This window comes from Bombus bifarius, unplaced genomic scaffold (assembly GCF_011952205.1).
Source record: "Bombus bifarius isolate JDL3187 unplaced genomic scaffold, Bbif_JDL3187 scf7180000008023, whole genome shotgun sequence".
NCBI lineage: Eukaryota > Metazoa > Arthropoda > Insecta > Hymenoptera > Apidae > Bombus > Bombus bifarius.
Genome location: NW_022884396.1, coordinates 443,804 through 458,247, shown reverse-complemented (window position 1 = coordinate 458,247; position 14,444 = coordinate 443,804). Strand labels below are relative to the sequence as shown.

The following is a 14,444-nucleotide window of genomic DNA, read 5'->3' as shown; positions in this document are numbered from 1 at the left end:
TTATATTAACTATCACATAAAGAAGTAATTCAAAGAAATTAGTAAAAAGTACTTTTTCTTAAAAAGAAGATTAAATTTTTTATATTATCTCGATACATATTAAATACTTATTACATGCTAACTATTTTATGTGTACTTTATTTGCAATATATATTCATATGTATTGTTATGTTATAAACAGTACATTTATTATTTATCGGATTATATATAATTCTAATAAAAATAGTGAAATGGTAGAGGTTTTTATATATTTATTTAACATTATGGCAACATTTTTGCACATTATACATTCTATATACACTATGGCAAATTTATATACTGATAAATCTTACTGTAATCTTTAAAAAATACAATGTGTTATTGTGGAAGCTCAAGTTATCTATAAAATATTTAAGAAAGAATTATGTCATAAAAACACGATTTTTTTAAAAACAATTTTTGTGCTAATTTATCTTCTAGTAACTTGTACAGTATTAATAATATTAAAATAGCGATTATTAAAATTTTATACGTGTGTAAGTATATAAGCTCTAAAGCTAAATTTTTGCAGAAATGTATTTGATTTTTATTTTAATATTTAAAAGTTCTCTTACTCGTTGCAAACACGTACGAATTTAGAATACGAATAGGTAAAAATTATACGTAAATAACGTTCTGAAATTTATAATTGATAACAAGTTTTTGTAACAGTATTGTGAGAAGTCCATTAATAATTTTCTTCTTGAACCTGAAAAAGTATTTTCGTATGTTAGTTAATTATTAGGAAAGAACAAAATAATGGTGATTTATATAGCAACACTTATTGCCTTTATTGAGCCGTCAGTAGTTGTGTTAACATAATAAATGATAATATTTGTTAAATGTGCGTGTTGTTTCGCGGCGTTTTAATTATAGATCATAATAAACATTTTTATATGGAAGCATATAAAAAAAACATGTATAAAAATTTAACGAAATGTGATTTTGAAATTTAACTGTCATAAATCATTTCAAGCATAAACTATTCTTTAAGGTCATAAGTTTTCAATAGTAAATCACTTGAGTTAGAATGAAAATGGAACATTCAGCCATTTACAACATTTAAGTTTCCACAAATTAATTCTACGACTATAAAGTTTGCATACATTGTGCGGCGAATATTTTGTGTGGTGATGTATAATAGTTCAAATTGTTACAAATATAGATTAATATGTGCACTAAATACGCTTCGGTTTATATACCTTTAAAGCAGTTGAAATACCATATGTGACAAGAATTCCCAAACCGAACGCTAAAAGATGTGGAACGTATTTAATTCCCGGTATATCAGGGCGTTTTGCCAATAAAAATTCTATGAAAGTCAACTTCTTGTCGGAATATGGCGGATAACGGCATCTGCAATAAATTACAAGCAATAGTTATTTCTCTACAAATTTATTCCTATGCTAGATTATGTACAATATAATTTTATAGAATGCTGCTTACGATGCCAATGTTTCTCCTAACTTATTAAAATTTTTAATAAGGCAGCCTTTTTTGTGCACGAAAGTATCATATGTATATCTTCCATGGTAGGCTCCCATACCAGAATTACCAACACCACCAAACGGTAAAGTGTCAACTGAAAGACAGATATTTAATGTTCATACATTAAATATTAAATATAACATAATATAACATAATATAATATAACATAATAAATATAAACATAATATATTATGATATTATATACACAAAGTACAAACATATGTACAATATAAAATTATTGTGTGTGTATGTATATATGTATATATATATGTATATATATATACAGGAAATATTCGATAATTGCATAAAAAGATTTTTTACATAATTGCACAGTCGTCATTCCTACTACGGGAGCGAGGTCCCCTGACGCACTGAGAAGTCGACGGCCCGTGGCGGTCGAGTAGTGTAATGATTGAATGTCAAATATCATTGAGACAATATATTTAGAATCCAATCCAGAAGTAAAACTTTTTTATTTTTAATCTTTCTTAAATTAAACATTTACTATCATATTTTCCAGATCTTTGATTTTTCTCCAGAAAGTTTGATTTTTTTGGTTAAAAAAGGTCTTAGCTTATCACGGATCTTTTATGTTTTATATATTGCCGAACGTTTTGACTCTCAGTCCCTCTTTCTCTTTCACTTGTGTTGTCCTTTTCTATATCGGAGACATCTGAGCTTTCAATTTCGACGAATGGAGTCGTTTTTACCAATGCATAATTGCAACATCTGAGTCCCGATTTTTGTGGAATTATCGAATATACGCAAACATAAAACAATACATGCAAACATGCATAAGTGTAAACATTACACAAAAATATCTAGATGTATATTTGTATCAAGATACCTGCGACATGCATTATTACATCATTAACACAAACACTACCGCTGCTTGTATTTTCAAGAAATATCGATACAGTCTTCTCTTCAGTACTAAATATGTATAATGATAATGGCTTCTCCCTGTATAGAATATGTCACAATTTATGAATTAGCAAGTGAAATTGTAATTGAAGATCTGTAGGGAATTCAAACTATTTGAATCCTTGTATTATATTTACAAGTGCAAGTTTACTACAAGTGGTTGTAGCGAATTACAAAGAATTATAAAGATTAAAGTATAGTAAGAATTTTACAATTACTATTACCAATATTATATGTGTACTATCATGGAATGCAATTTCAAAGATGTTATTTACAAAAAATTTCAAATATACAGAGAATCTAAGTGTAATTTAATTAGAATTTAACAAATTGTAGCATAGGAGAAATATATGAGTGGATAATCGTTTTTAATGCAATTAATATTTATAAAATTAGGACAAAGAAACTTTCACCTTGGTTTACTAGGTAATATGAAATATTCATATGGGATTATGGATCTTATGCCTTCACCATTTTGAAAAGCGGTATGAATGGAACATATACAATGAACAATATATACTAGGTATTCTATTCAACAGGTATTCTATTAATATCTAAAAAGGCCCCAATATGCGTAAAAATATACCTATACCATCCCTAATATTTGACGATTACCAATGTGCACATTATTCGATAACCACAACAGAAAACCCCAATATAAATACATATTAGATAAAATAAAAATTTGTAAGGGCTGAAACAAATTTTACAGCTTCATTCCATATACTAGCAAAAAGTCTACCATTCTTCACTTAATATCCTAACTCACCACAATATTGCATTATCGTGTCATTTACTCCTACATTTCCACTACGAGTTTGAGTTATTAATAAATCTTGAACTTTCCTGTCCTTGGAAAAAATATATAGTACGAGTGGGGTTTCTCTAGACGTAAAGAATTAATTGCCATATATTATTTCTTGTTATTTGCTTTATAAAATATTTTAACGAAATTTATGAAATTGAATAAATCTTCAGTGTGCATATAATTTTAGAAGTTTATAAACATTAAAAAATATTTCTGTGCATTTTTATTAGTAGAACATTTTTGTGCATGTTTATTATTGAAAAGATTTATTTGTAAAGAACTCACCGACTATTTATGAAGTTAATTGCTTCGTAAGCGTTATTTATGTTTACAAATGGTAATATTGGACCGAATATTTCATCTTGCATGACAGGATCCGTAGGCTTGACATCAACGAGTATAGTTGGCGAGATATATTTTTCATTAGAATCACAATCACCTCCAAGTGCTACTTTGCCATTATTTAAGTATTTTACGAGACGTCTGTAAAAATATGAGATTTCATAGAATGCAATATAATGTGAAATTATAGGATATATATATATATATATAAAATAATAAAAATCTTACTTATAATGTTGTTCATTAATTATACGTGTTAAATCTGGACTTTCTTTGGGATTATCACCATACCATTCTTTGAGAACCTCCTTTGCCTTTTTTATGAATTTATTTTGAATTTCCTCAGTACACAGTACGTAATCAGGTGCAATACATGTTTGTCCACCATTAACACACTTGCCCCAAAGTATTCTTTTCACGCTTACTTCTAAATTCGCCGTATTATCTATATATACAGGGCTGTAAATTAATGCATTTATTTATCACTTTTATATTATGAAGTATGCTATAGTATACTGAGAGTATATTAATGAATATACCTTTTACCACCTAGTTCTAATGTCACCGGCGTTAAGAATTTATTCGCCGCATTGCGAATAATTTTTCCAACTGTAGTTGAACCTGTATAAAAGATGTAATCGAATCTGTGTTTAAGTAGTTCTGTTGTTTCAGGAACACCTCCTAGCACTACATGAATACATTCCTAGAACGTGCAATATTATTTTACGACATAGTGAGAAATGCTTATATCTTTTTTTGATTATTTCAGAATCATTTTCCTATTAGAATTTATTTGGAGTACATACTTGATCTAAATATTTTGGAATAATTTTTGCAAGAACTTTTGATGTGGCAGAGGATATTTCTGATGGTTTAAGAATAACACAGTTACCAGCAGCTATTGCACCCATTAAAGGAACTACACATAGCTGGAAAGGATAATTCCATGGTCCTATAACAAGAACCACACCAAACGGATCTTTTTTAATTTCAACCTTGTCCAATATGTTGACTATTGCCTTTGGAGGCTAAAAGATACAAATAGTTGAATTATATATTTATCCATTTAAATAAGATAGTTAGATTCGCATAAAAAGTTACAAAATATCGAAGATACTTTTTCATCAGCTGACCATTCCTTGAGATGTGTAAGCAAATCTTTGATTTCTCCTTCTGTAAATATTACTTCTGTTGTAAGAGATTCAAATTTAGACTACAAAGGAAGAAATCCATTATTTATGAACCTGAACATAAAATATAATGGATAGTTATTATACATACTTTGTGCAGATCACTAGCAAGAGCAGATGCAATTTCTTGTTCGCATTCTTTCATCATAAGTTGTGCTTGTTTTAATTGTTTTAATCTCCATTCTAGTGGTCTTGTTTTACCACTAAGAAATACATTTCGTGTGCGTTCAACAAGCTACAAAAAAATTGTAGATTTAAGTACATAATAAGAAATTTTTTATTTTTATATTTTTCTGGAAAATTTGATACATAAATTTTTTATTCTGTGAAATAGAATAACAAATCAGTGTACTTACATTTGCATAATCTGTCATTTTCCTCTTAGTTTGTGCTAGAATCAGAAGAAATAAATGACTATATAATATATAATATATATAATAATAATAGTTACTATGTACATCTCTTATTATAATATAATAATAAATATTATAATATATATGATATAATATTATTTATAATATAGCAGAAATTATGATGCATAAATATAAAATAAACTTTTATATTTTCATAAATGTAAATAATGAAGGATATATTTAAATTATTTTATTTCTGTAAGTATATTATAGTACAGTAATATATTAAAAGAATTATTATTTGAATATTTCTCATATATACTGCAACACAATTCCATATTATTATTATTATTTATAACATCCAAAATTTGATGTACATAAAACCAGCTTAAAAATATGATTATGTGAAGCAGTTGAAAAAGAACTAATTACATATGTACATGTATATAATTAAAAAAGTTTAAAATACGTGAAACAGAACGTATTCATTCGAATAATAAATGGTTCGAGATTATAGTTTGACTATAAATCAGATATGTCTGTATTATAATAATACAGGATAGAAGCAATTCCATCTTTGAATACATATTAAGATATCAGCGTCGACAAATAAAACTTAGATACGTATAGCGCATTACACACTTGTACGGAAATAAAAAATATTCGTCATATACGCTAATAGACTTATTTAATATTCTTAACTTGTGTATAATATTTTTAGTTCTTATGCTATTTAATATCTACGATAAAAAATTATAATAAATCTCAATATTATCAAAAATATTTATTGTATATTACTATATAGAAGGTGAGGATGGAAGTATGTTTATGCTTCAACAGTCGTAGTTTATTGAATCATAAAATGTTAAATTATGCAAGTGAAACCATGAATCAATTCTTGGAAGTAATGATATCTATCTTTCTGTACACATTTTAGACACGTGGATTTACAATAAAACGTCATATTGCATAGATAAAAATCTTCAATAATAAAGTACAGAACAAATATTTCTAATATAATTAATGTTATTTGATTGTGCCGAATCTCCGTACAAATACTTATTATTAATTAAAAATTAATACAATAAAAAATTACTAATATAATTAGAACTGAACATGTTTTAAAAATAGTAAAAAATTAAAATTGAAAGAATTTAAAATTATTTTTATCATATATGTAGATATACGTACATATATACTTGTCCTCTGATGAATAAAAATAAACTTAATTTTGAACAAGCACGTTTGTTTTTGTGTGAAGCAATGAGGAAAGAATAATCATGGACGAAATACAGGATAGATTTAATACTGTATGAGTGCTTTTATCTCACTTTATGTTATATATTCTGAAATACCGATCGTGTGAAGCAGAGGTTCTGGGATTGCTTTGGTATGCCCTCTACAGTTTTTAGCAGTGAATGCAGAAATTCGATTCAATCACCGAAATTGGTAGTCATCAGAAATAAAGATATCTACCTCTTTTATTACATTCTCATATAAATATTCATTTACATATTACATTACGTTCTAGAACATTTTAAAATATGGGATTTTATTAAGTAAAAATTATACTCCTATCTTTTAGTATAATTTCTACATAAATACATTTATTATAATTTTTTAAACAAAAGAGTTTGTTTAAATACAGTATTATTAAAATTATTTTTATTTTTATGAATGTGTAATATGATCGTCTTTGTTATTGCGTGGAATGATAAACGCAAAAGAAGTTAACGGAAGTAGATTTGAGATTTTCTGAGGAAGGTCCATAGTTGTCAGAATACATTCTAGGAATACAGTCATATTTGTCGCACTTTTATCACATTATTGTTACTGTTTTACCGATTCAGAAAAGATAAATTTTGCTTGGAGAAATGTTCTGTTTATTAAGGAAAGATATCTGTATATTAAGTCATGAAGACTAAACTTGTCAAGGTAATAATGATTACTATTGAACAGTTCTTTTGAAAACTAATTATTATCTTTTGTAGTGATTTAATTTACAATAGAATACAAATAAAAATTAATTTACACTTTGCAATCAGATAAAAAGCAACTAAAACATTACTTACTGTATGAAGAAATCCTTCAAAAGCTGAATGGTGTCAAAGTGAGGTTGTCTTTTAAATGAAATTATATTTCGAAGAATAATTTTCCGCGTCCATTTGTCGAAAAATAAATTACAGTATCAAATCATGTACTTTCGTTACCGAACTTTTATTTGAAACATTTCTTCGTACAGTAAGTAATTTTCGAGTAATTCGAAATTATGAAGTTAGATGCCTTGTCTTGTATTTCATGTAAAAAATAATTTTCTATTTTTTACGTTGTAAATAAAGTCAATCTGAGAGTCAATGGAATGTCAGCATCATGTTTTAAAAGAACGGTTTAATTGAGATTTATGATTACTTTCATAAGCTTGGACATTACGATAAATATAATATGATGTAACAAATTTTAATCTTGAAATTCTGAGTAAAGGTTAATTTTACGGTATGTTTATTAACCCAATCTCAATTGATATTTGTTTTATCGAAAACTTAGGAATTTGACTTTATTATTAAGCTGACTAAAAATGCAATTTTCACTCTTTGAATGAATGAATAAATAAGAATTTCCTAGCTTTACTTTCAGATTTCTGTTAATCGAAGGTAGATCTTAATTTTAGTCATCGCCAATTTGTTTTCAATATACGTGAGCGATGAATATAGCAAATATATTGTTTTATGCTATTGTACGATAAATTTAAGTAGTTACGAAAGAATTATCGAAATATATAGCTGAACAGAATTATAAGCGCGTTTTCTTGCGATCGCTCGCGCGCGAAATTCAAATTTTGCGACAGGTCAGTAAAGAAACATAAAACAACAAAAAGAAAGATGTGCGCCAGAACATACTACGGTGCATCATATTTTTTCATAAAATTCATACCATTAACATTATTGTAAAACTTTACTGACGGTTCCACCGTAATTTTTACACAGCTCATATTTTATTGCTATCCTATTCTTCGATTTGCGACGATCTGTATCGCTTTTTTCCTTGAAGGCACAAAAAGTCCGATAATTACGCAGGAATATGAAATTTTAACACAATTATCATTTAATGTATATACAATACCAAGCATAAGTGTTGGTACAACTTTTAAAACTTTTTTAAGATTGGTCTAAACGATTTGAATCTTTTTGAGAAATTAGAAAAATTAGTTTATTAAAGAGTTGAGAAAAAATAGAGAGAAGGAAAAGTATTATTCTTAAATTTTAAGACAATTGTAATTGATCGGTAAAATAAAGGTTGTTTTTTACAACTTTTTTATCTGAACCTATAATGAAAATATTATTGAATTCGGTTGATGCAATAACAAGCTACAGGCATCAAAAAATGTACAAATCTTTAGATTTATTATAGTTATAGGCAGAAAATCGTGGGAAACTGAGATTTTCCATTGATGAAAACCGTTTGTAATTTATAACAATTATATAAATATAGTATTTGTATTACATATATACAATATAAATATTATATAAATATAGTATTTTTCAAATGTTCGTTATAAGTTCAGATAAAAAAATTATAGAAAAGGACCTTTATTATTTCCATCATGGTCTCAACCAATTGTAATTTTTTCTACGCATTTTTTGTTGCATATCATTTAATAAACTAATCCTTTTAACTCTAACTTCTCAAAGAAACCTAAGTTGTTTGGTAGAATTTAAAAAAGATTATTCCGTCTGTAGGCGTGCCAATACTTATGTTCAGTACTGTATACATAAATAAGCAGATACGTCTAGCTTACTAGCATTTTCATATATTGAGATAATAGAGCAATACTACAAGTGTTTGATTTGTTAAAAGTTCTTGCGTAATACGCTACGTACAGGAAGAAAATAAATAAAACGTCAACGTATTTCCAACTCATGCAAGATAACTAGTCTTTAAAAACACATAATACACTCTTAGTATGAATATATATAAGGCAGACAATTTTTCAAATAGCATAAAAATGTGAAGAAGGTGATTACTTTGAACGTTCAATTATTTGAACAAAGAATTCGAATAAACAAATTTGCAGTATTTATTCATTGCTTAATCATTTTACATCTATGATAGAATTCCTATTGTTCTAAAGTTTAAAAAATGGTTCTCTGCCACTCACCTTTCAGTTGTAAATATATTTATGAAACACTGTTACTTGTGTACTATCGTTAGGTATACGCACTTTAATAGAACTAAAGTCACATATACTCCTCTTATCTTATATATTTTCTTCAATGTCTAGATGATCACTGGAGTGACCGCGCACAAATGATTAGGTTCTATCGCTGACAGATCTATGAACGTAATTGTGCAACAAATCTACTGGAACAAGTTTTCAAGCGCTTTTATACCTTCTCATAGCGCCTTGATACTCGCGCCTGCGAAAAAGCCCGATGGTATTCGGAAATAAAATATTCTGAATATATATTCGTCGATTCTTAGAATTCAAAATACCAAGTAAAATTTTGAAACATGACGATCTTTAATGAATTCGCGGGAGTAGCAATTCTTAACTTTCGATAAGACTAGATTTTTAATCGAATTTTTGAAATTGTTAAAAGATATATAATAGAGGAGATTTATGATAAAAATTCGATCAAAGATCTAGAGTTTGTAGTTAATAATAACAAAGCTTGGCGTTTACCGCTGCTTAGAGACGAAGTAAACAAATTTCTGAGATCGACGTTATATTTTTTAATTACGTTATCCTTACTTAAATTTCCCTCCTTATCTACTGCACTTAATATGTTAGGATCTTAATGGATGGTATAGGACTCTTGGAGTTGGACATTTATGAGAAAGTTAAAAGTTCAAAGGTGCACAGAATGCGTAGAATATTAAAAAATTTGTAAGACACCCATAGTAGAGTATTTGTTATAATATTTAGTAGACGAAATACATTTATATTTAAGTTTCGTTTTTTTTTTTTTTGGCTCTGTGTAGCTCTTTTCTGCAAAATTTATCCCATTACCGATATCTAAAACCACTAGCACGATTTAGTACAGTATATTATAAAAATCGAAACAAGTTCCGCATTCCATAGCTTCACGTATTTACGGCTTTACGTTACTACGTAATGATGCGTTGCTTAATAAGAGAGCTGTGGTAAGTTTCAGCTGGTTCGAAAATCATACAGATGGACAGTCAAGAAAGTTTAAAGATAGATATGTGTTTAGCGTGGATCAGTGATTTACAGAATAATTTATACGTCCTCGAAGTGTTGGAACTGTTGAAACTCAGCACCGTGTTTTATAGAAATGACATCGCTCCTGTCGTCTCTTGCACAAACGTATTGGATTGACACGTAAGCAAACTTCATTGAAGAAAGCAGAAAGAAAAACGATGCACGAAGATTCCTATTTATTCTGAGCTTATTTATATTATTTTGACAATTCTGTTGCGAATTTATTTTTTAACTATTACAGGTATGAATCGAAATTATAATAGAATAAAAATTGGAATTAATATTTCTTTGAGATTTCTCTTTCTTATACTAAAAGAAATAATAATTATAGAAAAGTCTAAATGTTTCAATGTTGGAAGCATACCGATTGTTTTTCCTTATAGAAATATTGAAATTTAGCTTTATTCACAGTTTTGTCTAATGCAAAATTAAAGATTTTGTTGCTTACACCATTTTTCTCTAGGGCCCATTAAATAAAAGAGATAAAGGAATGAGTATTCCCATTATATAATATATATAAGAAGTAATTTTATACTGGCCTCCAGTATATGATAATTATAACTACAATTAAATCGCTTCGCGTAAGAAATACTGTTAAACAAGTTTATTTTCATTAACTATATCTTATTCGTCATAGACAGATTGATCTTACTCGATCGACGTCCAAAAGTCGAAACATCGTAATAATTATTCATTAAATAATACAATGAAGAATTTTCTTATAATTGAATGCAACGTGGAACCAAAGACAATGAATTATATATTCACATTTGTTAAATTTCACTTCGTGGTCTCAAAAATAATCACTTTCAAGTTTATCGATTTATCATCGTTGGATCTTTTTAAAGCCTTCGTAAAACCATATCATTAATCATCTCGATTATTATATTTATTTATTACTATATATTATTATATATTATATGGATGAAGATACGAAGAACGAGGAATGAAAGATTAATAATAATAATGTTAATCGAGATCACTCACTGGACTTGTCGTCGTCTGGTAATTCTGACTCTATATCGATCCGGTGCTCTTCTACGACTGGCGTTATATTCTGTGACTTGGGACGAATTGGTTCTCCATTCGTATCACTCATTTCAAGCACCACTTCTCCCTGAAAATAACCGTATCAATTAGCATATCAGCGAAGTTTACATATCACAGAACCAAACATCTATTATTTAAATTGATAAGTTTCGATATTTTCATATTATTTAAGGTTCGTAACATTATCGTAGATAAGAGACCTAACGATCGATAAATCTTATTGTTAACAATAGTTGAGAACTTAATTGCGTACTGTTTATTTTGTATCAGAATGTATGAATGTATGAATCAGAGTATTCAAATTATGTAGTCACTCGAGATAATCCCAAGTGATTAATATCTCATAGAAGAAAAATATTTTATCTGAGGCTTAAGAACGGAACGAAGTATTACAATTTCGTCATCTGGTGCGTAGGGAATGTAGTTAATCCATCGTTATTAATACGCACGGTAATTTTGATCGTTTTAACAGTCGTTTTCTTTTATTTCGTGAACGAATTTTTTGAAGTTGCAAATTTTCAGTTTTATTTTCGATCTCACCAATCTGATCAGAATAGTCATTACAGTGTTAATGAAATAGAAAAATGTTTCCTATTAACACACATGGTATATTCACATAAAAGGTTTCTGTAACCGTTCGAACACTTTTATAAATCACTATGTATACATATATGATTCTTGTTCATATGTACATAAACACACGACTCAATAATTGTTCGAAACATTAATTGCTTCAAACTAAATTCAAGTTTATGTAATTGATCTTTTTTGTCAGTTAAATTACACCGTACATAGTTTACCATTAACGCGAAATTTTTCCAACGATGAAATCAAGTGGTTATCAGTAGTAGGAAATACTTCTTAAAGCGTAACACAGACGTAATTAATTGCAAAAGCACTTACGAAATAATCGCGCCTCCAAGATCTTTAACTAGTCATGTTACGAATGTCGAAAAGACGAGGTTGCCTTTCATACAGCTGTATCACGACTGAATGGAGAAGTATCCTTTTCGAACGGTTACCGCGATAGAAAATAACGTAAAAGGATTAGTGGTTCTAACGGTGAAATTTTCACGATGGCAATTCCATTTGAGAATGATGTTTGGAACATAAGAAAAGAATTAGCTATACAAACACGAGAGGTCGAAGACGAGGAATTTACGATAATCGCTATCTAAATTTTTGTTTGTCTTTGATCGTTTTGTATTGCATTGAGTGTTTTTCTTCTTCTCGAAGTTTCGCATTGTTTTTAGGGTACTACAATATTTGTTAAGCATGCAATTAAATATAGTTTTAAGAGTAATTTCTTCTTTTTTTCTACTTTATATTAAAAAGGTGAAGATACATGGAAATAAAAAATAAAGAAAAATAAAGAAAACGAAGAAATGTGGAACAGTTACAGATACGAAACGTCTTAAAATAACCAATATAAACAATTCGATATAAATAATTTGTACGAAAGTGCTAAGAAATACCCACATGACCAGCCTACTTTTACTTTTCCTTTCTCTGAAACGAATGCTTTGCTCAAAAGCAGGTATATTGATTTGCCGTATCGTAGAAATTTAAGCACAAATAAAACTGCTGTTAAAATACAAATTCCATACATCTCAATATATTGTATATACATGTATTTAATTATAATAAATAACAGACGGGAATTGAACTATATGTTATTTTAATATTTTGTTCTAATAATATTCTATCCATTATATTTCATTCAAGCTTAATGACTTCCTTACCAACTTACTATGCCAACTTACAATAGCCAATTAAGTTATTGCTGAAATAATATAATTTATTAATAGAGTCAAAATTTAATATTCAACATTCATCATTTATAATTTATATTCCTCTGACTTAAACGCTATTATTAAAATGTTGTTTGTAATTTTGTAGCGAAAATAATTAAATTCATGAAGATATTTTATTCTTAATTTTAAAAGAATCTGAAACGTTTCCGTTTCATTTCAGATTTTTCTCTCATTTTCATAAAAATCTTTTATCTTCCGCAGTTCATCGCTGTTTCTTCTTTAAATTATTTCCTTCGATATGTTTATCACACCAAGTTATTTTTGCTTTCTCGATAAATTCCCTTTCCTTGTCACGACACTTCAATTTAAACGTTTTATTATTTCCTTGTATTCTCCGATTATCAACTATTTTCAATTTTGTTATTTATAACTGTCCTTCTCATCTAAATCGAAATTATACGACATTATGCGAACGGAAGATACAATTGACAATGCCACTAATTTTGTTAGGAATATGAGATTCATTGGTAGAGAAACAAATTAACATATGCAAACTATCTAAGTAAATGTCGTTGAACGAAGGTCCTTTTTTTCTTGACAAAGCGATCTCTTGTGATCGAAACATACACGATTTTTGAAGAATTTAATGACCAGAACAACTCATTCTATTTTAAGCTTACTTTTTCAAATGCGATGACTTGCCGGTTTCGTTAAATCAGAATATCGTATTATTAATTCTCTTCGATTTGACCCTGAACAAATTTTCTTGCCGCGTTTTTCATAAAAATTCAAGAAGCTTCTCTTTTTTAATCGTAGATATAGATTATATTTGCACTCAATATTTTATTTTGAATAACACGACTTTTTCCTTATTTACCAATATCGCCACATTTTTTTTTTATTATTTATGTAACGTGACGATGATGATAAACCGTCGTTTTCAATTACTCAGATTTGTCTTACAAAGAAAAAGGTAGCGTGATCGATCGACTTTATCATATTTATTAAAAATTAACTGATAAGGTGGATTGTTAACGAATTCCTGAACGAAAGAAGAAAATATCATAAGGTTTGAATCCATACTATGCGAATATTGTACTCACCATAGCTGATTTTTGTTGATCAGTCATATTTCACGGTTTATTACGGGAAGCTTACGCGTTGCAAGTAATTTTCCAGTACACTTTTTCAACAAACATGCGATGGTTATTGCTGAGGTACTGTGGGGAAAATCGTCGCGCGATCGATCGTTCAAACGTAATCGATGAAAATCAAGGACTGAATGTCGATTTCTAT

General features: G+C 28.3%; 1 protein-coding gene across 8 annotated transcripts; it reads right to left on the bottom strand.

Moving 5' to 3' along the window:
• Positions 1-234: 234 nt before the first annotated feature.
• Positions 235-14,293, bottom strand: LOC117207185 (aldehyde dehydrogenase, dimeric NADP-preferring). 8 transcript variants are annotated; one of them, XR_004487474.1, is made up of 14 exons: positions 14,252-14,293; positions 11,332-11,461; positions 5,127-5,161; positions 4,862-5,005; positions 4,698-4,793; positions 4,387-4,608; positions 4,120-4,283; positions 3,809-4,039; positions 3,524-3,721; positions 3,200-3,315; positions 2,354-2,469; positions 1,465-1,600; positions 1,221-1,374; positions 558-727 (listed from the first exon to the last, which is right to left on the bottom strand). XR_004487474.1 is itself a non-coding variant. In XM_033447131.1 (13 exons), the coding sequence occupies exons 1-13, from the start codon at positions 14,276-14,278 to the stop codon at positions 707-709; spliced, it is 1,674 nt and encodes a 557-aa protein (XP_033303022.1). In that variant the 5' UTR covers positions 14,279-14,293; the 3' UTR covers positions 235-706. The 8 variants fall into 8 exon arrangements, 7 of the variants coding, with proteins under 7 accessions (XP_033303022.1, XP_033303023.1, XP_033303020.1 ...); XM_033447131.1 differs by lacking the exon at positions 2,354-2,469 and having other exon boundaries at positions 235-727; XM_033447132.1 differs by lacking the exon at positions 3,200-3,315 and having other exon boundaries at positions 235-727.
• Positions 14,294-14,444: the final 151 nt, after the last annotated feature.